Consider the following 16,127-nt stretch of genomic DNA (forward strand, 5'->3'; position numbering starts at 1 on the left):
CCGGCCAAAACGAACAAATGTGTTCAGATGATCCCTACGGAAGACTCCAAGTAAATTTCAACAAGTCCAAACAACTGCATTTAGTCATAAATCTAAAGACCCGATTAAAGAATTCCTTATAATAATACCTCTGTGAAGTCAAATATGAAAACATAAAACATCTACTGTATGTTGGATGTTTTATTATTGGTACTAACAACACGTTGGTTGTGTCTTTGTTGTATTTTTGGCACTTTAAACATAGAGCAGTAAAAAGACTGCATTTAATATACTGTCATTGAATCGATTTATGACCTCATACATACGATTACAACCTGTTCATATTTTTTTTTAAGAAACATAAAATGTATTACAACAACAAAGAAATATCCTGTATGTATCTGTATTTGTAAAGATATAATAACATTTATCTTTAAGGTAAATGGAGGTATTTTCTCATTTCATATGCATAAGATTGAGATTTTGACATACATTTGACTTTTTACATATTTTTGGTAAAAATATTTGAATACTTACAATATTTGTAATAAAGCACTGTAAAAGTATTATAAAATGTTTTTATAAACAATTACATTTTTATTAAATTGACGGTTTCAACAACATAAATAAATGTTATGTGGCACAAACTTAACTTCCATTAGATCTCCCCAAAGAATCAATAACTGTTGAATAGTTTTAATTGAATCTAATACAATTCATATACCATAAAATAGTAATACATTGTTATATCGTAACCAAACACAGACCGGAAGTTAACTTCTGGCCAAGCGCGTGCGTCCGATGAAACCGTCCAGAGTTGTTTTTTGACCTTTTTTACCCCATTTCAGATCCAGTTTAAATGTCACATAGTTCTTTGTTCTTATCGCGCGGTAACCTGAACAAGGACGACACGAAGAGATAGATTGTGAAAGCAAATCCAACAGCTCAAACAAACTGGTGTCAGGATTGGATATAACTTGTCCTACAATCCTAGCCAAAAGATTGTGAACTGGCTAAATTTTGACCTTGCTGATATCTACCGCTAGTTCCGGGACTACAAAATAAATCTTTCTGCAAAATGTGTTTGATTCTACAAAACAAAATTTCTTTCTTAACTGCGGAATTTGTACTATTGTACACACAACAAAACATCTGCGCTAGTTATTTAACTACAGCCATCTGTTGTTTTGGTCAAACCTGTTTTTGACCGAGCACTGGTTAAAGAGATTTCTCAATATTTAAATGTCACGTCTCACACTTTCTCGAAATAAATGTTGGCAACGTTGTGTAGGAAGTTATCGAGAATGCACAACGACTCATTGTTGGATCATTGGACAGCATTCAAACGTCAGATGAGCAATGCAATTAAAATATCCTTGAAATGTCAAATGTTGCGGTATACGTCACGTGGGTGGTGAAAGTAAACTTAAATCATGTTTGGACAGGTGCAAAATATTTATTTCCCTCCCAGCTGAACATCTGGATTTTTTTTACATTCATTAACTGTCTCAAAAGCAATGTCTCTTTTTGCCAGTTTCAAAGAACCAAGTGGACAGATGTTTACTGGTTTTAATCCGTCTCCAAGGGCTGTCCAAGAACGCAGATCGTCCCTGCCATTATCGCCGAAATAGTCAGAATAGCCAGAAGTATTGCCCACCAATACGCCTGTGAAGGAAACAAGTAATTTTCAGATTAAGTGCTTTTAAAACATGAATATTTTTGTAATTTCTAAAGGTGCATGGTGTACTGACTTTCATCCAGTCAGCCAAATCCTCAAAGTCATCCAATTTCAGGAAGTTATTTTTAAGCCTCGCAATAGGACCGTCTGCATCCAAAATTCGGCACAGTTTGAACCTGTCGCAGTAGCCCCGGTTTCCCGAGCAAGGGGCTCCTGGAAGCAACGCCACGCGTTTACCGTTAAACTGCTGGTAAAGCACGGACGAGGTGGTGCTCGCACAGGTGTGAGGTTTATCTGACAAAAAGAAAAATAAACATGTGCAACATTTTGCTCCAAAGCAAACACATGTGCTTCATTTAAGATTTTATAGCGCAGTTATATCTGAGTAAATGTCCTTTAAAACAAGCAGCTTATTTATATGCAGCAGTAAACACGTTATGTTGTGGTGGAACATTGCGGTTACCTCTCTGCTGGCAGCACATGTAGCACTTCTCGGTTCGGTTGTCTCCGGGACAGTCACATTGCACCATGTCGTACAGCGCGCAAAGAGAAAGACTGCAGTCCTGTGCCAACCAGGCCAAGCCAAAGCCGGCAACATTGTGTAACAGGACAGCACATAAAAAACACAAATGTATTGCCTGATAACATTAGCGTCAAAGACATTTGGCATGCAACTATATGTTTATAAGATATATCCTGCATATCTTTCATGCGTGCACATTATTTATGACAACATAACGTTTAACATGACATTTGGCTCGAGAAAAGAAGCACGGGACTGTCAATGAAAGCACACATTTGCATCGCATGTGTTACATTTTAAAACGGGTTGAACGTAATCGTTCAGCTAAAAATAAACAATTCTGTTATCATTTATTCAGTCGCACATTGTTCCAAACTTATATGGCTTACTTTTGTCTGTGGAACACAAAAGATGTTAGAAGCAGAATGTTAGTGACTGACAGCTCCAGTCCCCATTCACTTCCATTGTATGGGTAAATAAGAGCGTTTGCAACATTCTTCAAAATATCTCCCTGCGTTTCGCATGTCATACAATTTGGAATCAAACTGGGGTTAGAAAACAAAGAACATTTTTTTTAAGTGGACTGTCTGTTTAAGAAATCCCCCAGTCCCCATTCACTTCCATTGTACGGCTAAATAGGAGTATCTACAAATAATTTTTTCGTGCGTTTCGCAGATGACAGAAAGTCATACAGTTGGGAATCAAATTGTGATGAGAAAACGATGACACAAGTTTTTTTGAAGGTAAACTTTCTGTTTAGGAAAGTCGCTAATCCCCATACACTTCCATTGTATATATAAACAAGAGCATTTACAACATTCTTCTAAATATCTCCCTTTCTTTCGCGGGTGACAGAAAGTCATACAGTTCTGTATCAAAAAGGGTTGAAAAAACGACTTAATTTTCATTTTTATGCAAATTGTTTGTTTAAACCCCCACAGTCCCCATTCACTTCCATTGTATCGAAAACAAAAACTGTCAAAATTCTTCAAAAGAAGGGTCTCCTTGTGTTTCACTCTTGAAAGAGATTTTAGAATCTCATGGGGGTGAGAAAATGACAACATTTTCATTTTTAAGTGAACCGTCCCTTTAAGCAAGCCCCCCAGACTGTCCCCATACGTACCCCTTTAAAACAAACACGTGTGCCGTTGTTGCACAATGTCATGTCTGGCTTGGCAGCGGGTTCTGAACACACGGCAGAGGAACCGTTGCAAGCGCTCTGCTTCCGACATTCGGGTGGCTGACCACATATCTGCCCGGCTTCCTTGAAGACACACTGAGCGCTGCAGCATAGACCCTGACTGGGACTGAAACATATCAACGGTTACCAAAGTAGTATTGAAACACACATTGTTTATTTAATTTCATGCCATACAATACATCCTGGCTTCTGTAAAAAAATGTAGAGACTAAATCCTTAAGAAATTCAATGTTTTTAGTGTTTCAGAGGTTGCTCACTAGCGCCCCCTGACATCATCTATGCATCTTTCATATGATCAAAATGAACCTGCATTGCTTCTCAGGCTTCAGTCGGCACTCGACACCCACTGGCTCTTTCGAGCTGTAGCAGCACGGATCATTGACGTCATTCCCAACGTCGCATTCCTCTCCGTCTTCTACGATGCGGTTTCCACAGATGGGCTGATCGCTGACTGACAAGACAAAACAGACACAACTCTGATCAGGCGCGGAGATAAGCATTAGACCCCTCGAGTCTCCAAAGTGTGCTTAAGTGTGCTTTAAAAACCCCGATTTGAACACTAAACCAATCACTCGACTTTTATAGCTAAAGGTACTTGGCTTCTTACCTACGAAGCAATTGTCCTTCTTGATTTTCAGAACGTTGCTCATGTGCCTCAGGCTGCAGGGGGAGAACCTGTCGGTGTTCTCCTCAATCTTGGCGGTGGCCTGTGGGTACATCAGGAACCATCCTTTGCCTTTGGTTATCTCCGGGTCGCCGCAGTTTCGACCCTCGTCGTGCTTACGAAGATGAAACAGCAAGTCATGAAATGCACATGCAAGGGGACCCGCGGTGTATGTATATAGAAATAGCTCATTCTAAGGTAATAAAAACGTCACGCTTCATTATGTAAGGTCTTTATACACCTCTGAAGACATAGTTATGTATATTATATTGCATTTCTGTCAACAGATCCTCCTTTAGATAGATTTAGATTCAACTTTATTGTCATTGCACATGTACAAGTACAAGTACAAGGCAACGAAATGTGACCTCTGCATTTAACCCATCCAGAGAGTAGTGAACACACGTACACCCGGAGCAGTGATCAGCTATCACTGCAGCGCCCGGGGAGCAAGTAGGGGTAAGGTGCCTTGCTCAAGGGCACCTCAGTTGTTACCCGCCGGCCCTGGGAATCCAACCGGCAACCTTCTGGTCACGAGTCCGACTCTCTAACCATAGGCCACAACTAGTTGTGGGCCACAAGAATGCACAAACTCACTGGGGCTCCGAGACTGTGACCCAGCTCATGGGCGAAGGTCAGCTGCACATGTTTGGTGAAGAGATAGTGGCCGTATGTCTGCAGTGTGATCAGACCCGTGTTATGGCTGTAATTACTGACCATCTGAGAGCAGATTCCTCCTCGGTCATCTAAACAGAGAGAGAGAGAGAGCAAAAATTTCAACAGAATTGGTCAATCGAAAACAAATAAAAGTTGTACAACTGAATTAAGGTCGTAAAAGTTCTGACTACGTGAAGGGTTAAACAACAGGCGAGTCAAGCTAGACTCGGGTCATTTAGCTCAAGTTTAAGTTAAACTTGACCAGATTCAGAGCAACAGCATTCAGTCTCCTGGAAATGGATGCGTCAACTGTTCTTAAGAGGACTGAAATAACTTCTGTCATGCTTTCAGAGCGCAAGAAACCCCTAGCAGGGGTCTTACTTTTCTCTCATGAGCTCCTCTGTTTTAAGCCTACGGTATATAACGCCAACAGACAGTTTTACTGCCGATCACAAATAGCTGGTCATTCTCACACAGCGCTAACAGATTACATCATTGCCGGCCAAACTCGGAGATCGGCATGTCCATCAAAAGGCCTGGATTGTTTTATTTTTCAAAAACCAAGTCTCCTTAGATGTCGCTGGATGGATTTGTGCGTGAGAGCCGCAGAGAAATGCTGGAACGGGGTGCATTTTAAGGAACCATACATCAACGTTGAGCCGGTTTGGCTGACGTAAAACATGTGCGCTGCGGGTTTTATGACCTTCATCTGACTCTCATTTACAGCGCTCGTCATAACTTAAACGGCGTTTTTGAAAACGCACAGTCATGTGATTGAAACTCCTCTTAAGCGTCCAGTGTGTTTAGCGGCATCTAGTGGTGAGATTGCGAATTGCAACCAACGGCTCACTCCACCGCTCACGCCCCCCTTTCGAAGCAGTACGGTGGCTGACACAGGTCTAAGATCTCGTCACGTTTTCGCTTCTTTGCCGATGGAGATAACGTATTTATGAAACGCACTCTGTAGAGCAGCTTGTCCAACAACATGGCAAATTCCATGCAAGGGGACTTGTGGTGTATGTAGATAGAAATAGCTCATTCTAAGGTAATAAAAACATAACGCTTCATTATGTAAGGTCTTTATACACCTAGTTATGTATATTATATTGCATTCTGTCAATACATCCTCCAGAAAACACACACTGGACCGTAAATGTAATAATATTAATATGACTGAAATGATGGAAAACCATTCATATTCAACCAGCGCTGGTGCCATCGTAAAAGCCATTGTGGTTTTGTCCTGACTAAAACAACTATGCGAGCTGTATTTAATTACGGGTCGGAGAACAAACTGTAGGGCTTACTCATCTCAGCTGACTGAAACGAAGGTGAACTATTTACTGCGGTTTACTCGAGTTCAGATCGCTTGACTCCGGGAAAACGTTACCGAACACGCAAGGTGACCCGGATGGAGCCTCGGGGAGGTTCAGGTTGATATCACCCTTGCTGAAGTCACAGTTTCACAGGTCTATATCAGGCACTTTTTCCACTGGGGCCATTTTTGTCACGAGGTTTGTATGACACAATCTGTCAACACACACAATTTGGCATAGTATTGTGACGTCAATGCAAAAATGTTGACCTGTTGGCATCATTCTTCTGTGGAACACAAAAGAAGATATTTTGAGAAAAGTCTCTGTGGTTTTGTGTCTGTACAATGGAAATCAATGGGGGCCAATGTTGTTTGGTTCACAACGTTCTTCAAATATCTTCTTTTGTGTTCTGCAGAAGAAAGAAAGTCATACAGGTTAATGTATCCCAAGTCACATCTAACACAACCTGAGGTGTATTAGTTTATCATGCATGCCGGAGTGTGTGTGTTTCTAATGAAATCCCACGTGAGTACTTCACCATGGAGGCAAATCCACAAACAGGAATGCTGTCGTACCACTGTTGTGTTGGATAAGCATTGGGGGAGCACATACCTCTGAGGTCACGTGACCCTTTCGGTGGACTCACACCCCATTCTCAGCCAATCACAGCGGGCGCTGTGATCAATCCTATGGCAACATTCAAAGATCTCAGCTGGTGGCCTGCTCCTCATAATTCAACATAATAACCAAAACAATGACTGCGCGGTCGAGCTAGCACCGCGTGTGAGGCCTCGCATTGAGCGGACGCTTCCAGAGCGCAAACTTTGTGAATGTATCCGTCCATACTTTTTCAAGTCACGATAGGGTCAAACTGTCCTGTAGACCGACCAGTCCAGTGCTAACCAAAAACACATGATGATCAATACACAAGAGAGATTTGCTATGTATCGTGTAGCTCGACTGGTAGAGCATTGTAATAGCATCGCTAAGGTTGTTGGTTTGACTCCCAGGAAACACACATACTGATAAAATGTGTAGCTTTGAATAAAAGCATCTGCCAAATGCATAAATGTAATTGTAAATGCAAACAAATGTCTAGAATCCAAGCAAACGTCTGGCTAATGTGGAATGCAGCAGTCTTTGTGTTGCCATGCGGAAAGTGAATTAATAGGTCAGGTTTGTGGGAATACATCAACAGTCAGCTTCCATAACAACAGACCTGGGGACAGCTGTTCAAGCCATTAAATGGGTAACATGTTTTTAACAGAGGTGGATGGTACTTAAAGGGACAGTTCACCCAAAAATGAAAAGTCTGTCTTCATTTATTCACCTTCAAGTTGTTCCAAATCTGTATAAATTTCTTTGCTCTGTTGAACCCCGTGTTGGGTCACCACTGACTACCATAGTAGTTTTGTTTCCTATAGTAGTCAATAGTGTCCCAGAACTGTCAGTTTATGAACATTCTTCCAAATATCTTCTTTTAAAAGCATCCGTTTTGACTTTGGAAATTTGGTTTACTACATTATAAAGCATATATCCTAATTTCACTACACCACATTTCATAAATACATGTCATTTTTCACCGTTAAATAGTTAAATAGTTCACCCAAAATGCAAATTCTGTCTTCATTTACTCACCGTCAAGTTGTTCCAAATCTGTATAAATTTTGAAGTTCTGTTAAACACACAAAAAAAAGATATTTGGAAGAAAGTTTGTAACCAAACAGTTCTGGGGCATCATTGACTTTGTGCACAATGCATTATAAAGAGTTATTAAAGAGTATGATGCATTATGATTTTTCATAATATGTGTTGTAATACATTATATGTTGTTGTAAAGAATAATAACCAAATTAAAAATGCAAAGTGTAACAATGAATTGATAAGTGTTATAAAGTATTAATTTTAGTTACGGGTATTCATGAGACATTACAATGCATTATAAGGTGTAATTAATACATTAAAACTACTTTTATAATGCATTATACATATATGCGTTAAGTAGAGTGTAACCAAAAATAATTATGGTAGTCAATAGTGCCCCAAAATGGTTTGATTCCCCACATTCTTCAAAATATCTTCTTTTGTGTTCAACAAAACAAAGAAATGTATACAGCATTTGGAAAAACTTGAGGGTGAGTAAATGATGACAGAATTTGCATTTTGAGGTGACCTATCCCTTTAAGTACATAAAAGAATTTAGTACTTTCCACTTAAGTACATTAAAAGCCAGTACTTTCTTACTTTTACTCAAGTATTAAACATAAAAAAATCACCTAGAAAATGGATTAAGTATATGTAGTGGAGTAAAAAAAAGGATGATATACTGTATAATGTAGTGATGTAAAATTTTTACACATTTTTGAGAGTAAACATACTTTACTGTTCACCTCTTTAAATACATTTCTGAGTATCTGCTTGTCTCACTGTAGGTACACTATGTGTTATTGTAAACAAATAATTAACAGGAAAGTCTAATATTGTGTTTCTAAATGTTATTTTTCCCCATGTGCATCTAATAGAACTGTCAACACAGAACAATGCAACACATGCTTCCAAGAAAGTCCGTTTCTCTGAATTTTACAGGAGAACACATGTTCCTAAGAACAACTTCCCCAAGACCACCTCCACACCCCATACACATTTTTCAATAGGTTGTCTGGGGCCGGAGTGATGTTATCAGAGGGCTTAGCTTCGATCTCACGTCGCAACAACGACAACTGTGGACAGAGGTCACATAACAAACTCCCTAATGGAGTACAAAGCCCAGTTGGCTGTCACCAAGTACAACAATATTCCACCGATGGACCCAATGTGATATCTGTTGCGGGCGTCAATGTGGAGGCTCGTGTCACAGATTTGGCGGTTCTGAGTGAAGGGGTTGAAATGTTACCTGGTTTTCCACTCCAGGCCAGGCCGAGGACCCCGCTGAAGTCTCTGTTGGTCAGCAGATAAGAAAGGCAATAGTCGTTCCAGTTTGTTTCGGAAAAGAGACTCAAAAGCTTCTCGGGTCCAACGTAGGTCTGGTCCAAAGGACTGCTGGGGTCTTCTTCCGTCTTCACCTGTATTCAGACAGGTGACAACATAATATGCTCAGCTCACAATTCAATCAAATAAACAAAATATACTGGGTCTATAAAACGATAGTATCACAATATTTTAACAAAATGTTTAAAAATGACAGATTTACTTCCAAATATTACCTTTTTTCTACTTTTTTGGCTTGTTTTACATACAACTTGTGACATTTAAGGGTTCATTGAACCATTTGTATACAAATTCAGGTCAGTCAAAAACAGAAACAAAACAGTGAGTGACTGAAAAATAAAAATTAATTTTAACCCAAAATTAAAATGATGAATGAATAAAGCCAAACCCTAAAAGAGAGCTTCCTAAATTACAAAATAAAAAACTAAAACACATTGTCATCTCAACCTATAGGGTTAAACAGACACCATAACATTCTACAATACTGTACATATTGCTTGTTTATATCATGATATATCGTGTCACAATATATCATTACACCAAGAGCAGTGTGTAAACTAAGTCTTCTGCCAGGAGAAACAAAACTATTCACAAAAATGGTAAATAGATGCCTTACGGTGAGAAATTTAACTTTGAAGTTGACCAGCTGTATGCCATCAAAGTCGGCTCGGTCATAAATGTCGTTGACCACTTTCATGTAAGAGGCCAGCTGCGAAAAATAAAATAGCATTAATTGTTAATTATCATATATGATCACATTGTCCTGATACCTATAAAGTCCTACAAAAGGCAAAACCCCAAAACACTATATTTTTGACAGACAGATAAGCAGACAGACAGAGGCACTGTTCTTATCTAAGGATTTGATCCCTCAAGACTTGCTTCACATGCAGAAGAGATTCATGCACTAGGGATTCATAGCCCCAGTCACGGTCAATTAAATGTGGCACATTTCGCCTCTGAGAGAACGCAACCAATCACAGAGGCTATCTGGCCACTGTCCGGCACGGTGAACCGGCCAAAACCAACATATTAGCAAATAGCAAATGACAGCTACGAATACTGGGAGAATCAAGTAATGTGGCTTAGTAATGAGGACTGGAACACAGCCCGGGCACCTACACCCATTTATACAAACTTTAACAAGCTGTACAGTATATATAAAAAAATTGAAATAAGCAATTGGGTGAAGTGTGTCATTATAAAATAAAATGTTTTCATTTTTTTAGATTAAAATGCACCGACAAATAATAAGGTATTCGTAGGTTTGCTCCCATGTAAATATATATTTTTTATGCAGTTAGGTGTAGTGACATCATTAGATGCAAGCAAGGTTATTTTAGTTTACTTAAAACTAAAAAGTTTGTTTATTAAAATCAAATAAAATGTTGCCCTTAAAGTATTTGGAAAAATTGAAATGTTGCCCTAGAGATAATATGAAATAAGTTTAAAGCACTAAAATTATCATTTAAAACTAAAATGAATGAATCTAAAAGTAAACAAATGCTGTACATAATAAAATGACAAAAGCACATAATAAAGTTGATAAATATTTCACAAAAAATGCACATAAAAACCTAAAAATAAAAGCTAATTTAAAATATGAATAAAAATGAAATAAAACTAAAACCAAAACTATAATAACTCTGGATGTAAGCCATTTTCAAAATACAATAATATTATTTGTCTTATGTACCATTCAATAGAACCTAAAAATGACCAAAATCTTTTTTCTCCAGATTAAGAACTAGCAAAAGAACCAAATAAACGAAATAATGCATGTAATAAAAACAAGCATGATCTGCAAATGCAATAAAAGGGTGTTTTTCAATTATTCTTGAGACAAAAACACGAGGTGATTCTGTGAAACAATAATAGTACACCAGCTGTGAAGAGGAAATCTTAAAAAAAAAAGTTGCGTAACTATTAAAAGTAATACCCAGAAAATAGGAACTACCCCCAAAGTAATGGTAGCGTGACCTCAGGCCCCAGAACACATCTGGAAAACTCATTAAACAAACAATACACAGTTACCATAACACAGGCCTTTAATCTTCAACATACAAATGTTACGTAACGCTATGCTTCACGTGAAAGCCAATTGTGTTTCCACAGGCATAGTAAAGAAACTGGCAACGGTCCAAAGGTGACACAACCCCACAACTTCCCAGAATTCCCCAGTGGAATTGAGGAAAGAACATGCTGTGCATCCCAATTCAGGAGGATTGGGGTAAATATTATGATCGTGCAGACGTTACATCATCAGTCACACGAGGTTTAGCGGGGTTGAATGAACCTGCTTTTCACAGCTCACCTGAGCCACGACCGCTTCGATACCCCCGAAGCGTTTGTAAAAGAGATGGTCGACGTAGAGATGCAGAAGACAGCTGGTTTTGGATTGGTCCACCGTTCTCTTCGACCTTGAGGCTGGTATCTGTGGGTCACAAGACAAGGAGATCCGCCATTCTTACAACCTTGAGAAAGGAGGTGGTTCACATCTGTTCCTTCGATTTTGCACCAAACACGTGGGAATGATGTGCCGTTGTAAATATGAGCTTAAAATACGACGTTATCTGATGAAAACAGACCACGCTGACCTTGAACACGGACTGCGAAACAATAGATAGATTGTCCGTAGCATGCTTTTCACGGGTGGTAAACGAAAACAATCGACTGCTGTTGGGCTATAAATAATATCATTAAGAAAATCGTCGATCTGCTTAGGAAGGTTGAACATCTGACTTCACAACTATTTTCAGACACGGCGTACATCTTAATGGGCAGTTTGGGTGTGCGAGGATTAGGAAATGAGGTGGGGAGGTGATGTCATGTCTGACCTCATGGTGGTTCTGGACAAGATGCTGCAGCTGGTCGGCACCACAGAATCCAACATGGCTGCCTCTCAAGGGAGTGCCATCTGAAAAAATGGAGTACTTTTAAGATGATATAAACAACAATAAACGCTCAAAATATGAGATGACAACAATCAAAGTTTGATTTCAGCTACTAAATTCACTATGATTTCGATCTTTGACATGTCATTCCTCAGTCAGTATTAAATATTTCAATGTTATATTTTCACAGAATGTGCTTTACATTATGTAGGATGATTTTGTGTAGAAAATAACTGGGTTTTCACAGACAGGGTCACAAAATATGCTTTTTTTCTGTGTAAACACATTCCACAAAACGACCAGTATCGGACAGATTGACAAATAATTGATCTATAAATCATTTGTATGTAAACTGAATCGAATGCCATCTACATTTTAAGAACTATTTATGATACACATGAATTCAATGTTTCATACGTTTTTCATTGGTGTGCTGTGCAACGTCTGGATGACAGATATACAAATCTAATGAAGAAACATGGCAAATGTCTTGAGCTCTCTTATACCATCTTGAAATTCATTGCAAAAAAGTCTTGCTCAAGTGATCCTTGAGAGGTTGACTTCCCTGACCTCTGTTGAAAAACTTGATTGCAACATGTTACATTATGGCCAAAAGGGCATCACATTCCACAGACTGACTGTACGACTGATTTTCTTGGAGACCTTTGGCAAACACAGCGCTTTACGTAAAAGACGACTGTAAATCTCTCGTCGTTTGACATGACATGCGTCGTTTGTGGAAATGTTTGACAAGAAAGCTTGAAATATTAATCGTGTTATGTGTTTCATTAGTCGCCTGTTTACAAAGACAGCCATGGATATCCGATTTACGAATGAATCACTTTTTAGAGTCGGTTCTTTTTAATGAACTGTACATAGGAATGACAAAGTGGTGTGAAGCGGTTGGCGATTCAGCTCGCTCGCGCACGCGCAGTGAATCGTTTGGACTGGAGCGCTTTCTCACTCAGTAAAACAAAAGCGGAATACTTCAGAACACAGGGAGCAAAACGAGAGATATATGAAATGAATGTATACCTTAAATCGATTTAAACAATACCGGTTAATTAATCCCATCGCTTGTCATCAGGAAGATCTTTATTAAGTTTAACAAGCGCACATGCAACTTGCAAGCGCTACTGCAGGTGAATGGGCGTGGTCACGTTTCGTGCGTATCACGTGATGAAATCCTGCCGTTTCTAAGGTATTTAACGTTTTATTATTTTAAAATTGTTATATTGTTTTAAAAATCAAATAAACATGACTAAAATTACAACAATTAAAATAATTAATAATTAAAAATGGTGGCGCTTATAAAGCCTTTCCAATTCGTTCGTCTCCTTGCATTAAACTATATTTCTTCTTCTTAAATAGTTATAGTGTTATTAAAACGACTAAATATGACTAAAATGTCTAAAAATTGCAACAATTATGCTTATTAATCATGCTATTATGCTTATTATTTAAACAACAACTTATGTCGTACTAATTGTTCGTGATAAGGATGTATGCTGACCCCAACCAAACTGTATGATCTTAAAACTCAAGGTGAGAAAAGCAATGATATGGTTTCACACCATTAATTCGTATTCCCATTTTATTCAACACCAGTTTAAGAATCCAAAAAAGACATAAGTATAGGGGGAAATAACACAAATCAGGCTTTTTAGAATCTCATGCACAGTCAGGTTGTCCACAACAACTTGATCAAGTTTTACCTCCACCATAAAATATCTAAGGGGGTTTAGCTGTAAGTAAATGTCAGGTTGTCCCCATGTAACTAGAGGAAGAACGTGATTGGATCACACCATGGTGTGCAGGAATCAACATGGCTCCCCGAACCCGCAGCTGTTCCCAGATCGCACGTTAAATGATGACCGTATCAGTTTCTATGAACACAAAGGCTGGTATAGAGTTGTTCTCTGTAACTGTGTGCAGACAGATGGAGCAGGAAAAGGTAAATGTCGGGCATTGACCCACTGACGGAATTACTTCCAGACGTTGGCTCCATTCTCCAACCATCTCTTTCAAGTAGTTGCGCCTGCAGAGACCGGATCAGAAAGATCCCAGAAGTTGTTTGAGGAAAAAATATGCCTGCATTTATCGAGAAACAATCCACACCAGAGGGATGCGGATATTAAAGTGAATGTTTGTGTAGAAACACACTTGTCGGAGCAAATGACGAATGTTGGGAATGACCATAGTTTAACGAAATGGCCTGTAGTTTATTAACGTGTGTTACTTTTATTTGTTTGGCAGACACTATAAAAGCATTCGGCATTTAAGGTATACAATACACTTATATCAGCATGTTATGTGGGATTTGAACCCACAACCTTGGCTTTGCTGTTGTTGAACCAACTAAAAGACGGCAATGAATTGATAATAAAATTCAATTTCACAGACTTGGCAAACACAGATGTGTTTAAGTGTTTCCCTCTGTGTTGCTCAGTTGGCTAATGCAGAATTTTCTTCTTTGAAACTTAATCAATGCCACCCGTCTTCCTGTAAATGTTAACTTCCGGATGGCAGAATATCCACTGGATTATCCAGAAAGAGAGGAATCGGACATACATAAACAAATGATTTACAATTGTGTGCAAATGGAGACCCAGACATACAGTATGAATCTGATTTATGCTTTAGCATCTTCTCCTTTAGCGTTTTATATTTATTATTAATAATTGTATTTTATTATACATTAGGTATTACTTTTATCATTGTTGTTGTTGTAACTAATAATAATAATAATTATTATTATTACATTTTTCATTTCTTTAAACCTCAACACTTTAATTTCCAGGTTCACCTGAGAGAAAATCCCTATTTGTTAACATCCTCTCAAACTTTTCCACTGTATTTGTAGACATTTTTCACAAAGGAAAGTTGTCGGCTCACTGCATATGGTCATCGCCTAAAAGGTTACCTGGTGCACCTCACAAAACACATCAGTAGCGATAAGCTTCAAGTGTAGCCTATATGAATAACTAACATAGCCTTTGGAATCATGGGAAACGCTCTGAAGTAACCTTGGAGCCTCAGGATATGGTGTGACTTCAATCAGAAGATCACATGACCACCCATATCCACATAATTCACAGACACATGTCTCTCTGCTAATGTTTACCTCCTGCTGTAGAGACAGGGGGTCACTTATTTGTTTTCTATCGCCACAAAAAGAAATGTAAACACAGACGTTAATCTAAACACCATTCGAAGTGCTGTTTCTTCAATTTACCTTATTTCCTAAATCTGAAGTCGCACATCTGAAGAGCAGGACAGGGATTGCAGATATCTGTCATCGTGTACTATATAGTAAATTGAGAATTTATTTAAATAAAAAAATTGTTTCATTTAATAATTTAAATTTGATTAATTCACTTATTTATATTGTGTTTTGGGTAAAAACAAACATAGCTAAGATTTTTATAAGATATATTTCTATCCTTTGAGCAAGTGGCACAATGCGTCTCTTATGTCTGCTACATTGCTTCTATTACTATACTGTATGTTTGATCTGAAAATTGAAAAAAGCAAACTGTAGAAAAAAGATTTTTAGTCAAAGAGAAATCTAATAAAGCACAAAAGTCTTGTTTTCAAGTTAAACTTTTCTAGGTTTTCTTTTTCAAGCGCATCCTCTCTCCCAACCATCTGTTAAGACCACTTTACACAATTCAATCATAAAATCATGTTCCAGGTTTTACGTGTCCTGTTTCCTACGATTTCTATACATATACTCTACATATATCCTGTTTCCTACATTGTTTTCTTGAATATCCTGCTGTTTACATATTCTTTGCATTTATGTTCGTAGCAGATGTTTCCTTTCCAAGCTACAACATGCACATATCACGGAGGTAAAGAAAATATTATTCAATTCAATTTGATTTATACAGCGCTTTTCACAATGTTCCAGAGCAGCTTTACAGGAGAAAATGAGAAAAACAGAAAAACAGAAAAACATAGAAAAGGTAAAACCCAGCACAGTGCATGGTGTTTATAGAACAAGCAAGATCATTCTAGTAAATAAAATCTAAGAAAAGCAGTCTCCCGGTGAGCAAGTCATCACTGCCCTACACTGTAAAAAATGTCTGTAGATTTTACGGTGAAAAACTGCTAAACCATGACAGTAAAAGACCGTAAAACGATAAATGGTTTAATTCAGTTTTAGTAACAATGAAACACCGTAAATGTATATATCAGCCAAAGCAGTATTTTTGACAGTTTTTT

At 38.2% G+C, this 16,127-nt stretch overlaps 1 protein-coding gene across 2 annotated transcripts in view; it reads right to left on the bottom strand.

Moving 5' to 3' along the window:
• Positions 1–551: 551 nt before the first annotated feature.
• Positions 552–16,127, bottom strand: part of si:ch1073-396h14.1 (disintegrin and metalloproteinase domain-containing protein 10) — a 17,483-nt gene continuing 1,907 nt past the window's right edge. Inside the window, exons 5-15 of one of the 2 annotated variants that reach the window (XM_057325053.1) lie at positions 11,844–11,923; positions 11,321–11,440; positions 9,623–9,715; positions 8,912–9,080; positions 4,643–4,791; positions 3,989–4,160; positions 3,688–3,832; positions 3,304–3,487; positions 2,121–2,295; positions 1,731–1,951; positions 552–1,644 (exon numbers count right to left, since the gene is read on the bottom strand). In XM_057325053.1, the coding sequence (XP_057181036.1) occupies positions 1,549–1,644; positions 1,731–1,951; positions 2,121–2,295; positions 3,304–3,487; positions 3,688–3,832; positions 3,989–4,160; positions 4,643–4,791; positions 8,912–9,080; positions 9,623–9,715; positions 11,321–11,440; positions 11,844–11,923 (1,604 nt within the window). In that variant the 3' untranslated portion in view covers positions 552–1,548. The remainder of the gene's footprint in view (positions 1,645–1,730; positions 1,952–2,120; positions 2,296–3,303; positions 3,488–3,687; positions 3,833–3,988; positions 4,161–4,642; positions 4,792–8,911; positions 9,081–9,622; positions 9,716–11,320; positions 11,441–11,843; positions 11,924–16,127) is intronic. The other variant, XM_057325054.1, reaches the window with a different exon arrangement.

Source organism: Triplophysa rosa, linkage group LG25 (genome assembly GCF_024868665.1).
Source record: "Triplophysa rosa linkage group LG25, Trosa_1v2, whole genome shotgun sequence".
In the NCBI taxonomy this organism is placed as follows: Eukaryota; Metazoa; Chordata; class Actinopteri; order Cypriniformes; family Nemacheilidae; genus Triplophysa; species Triplophysa rosa.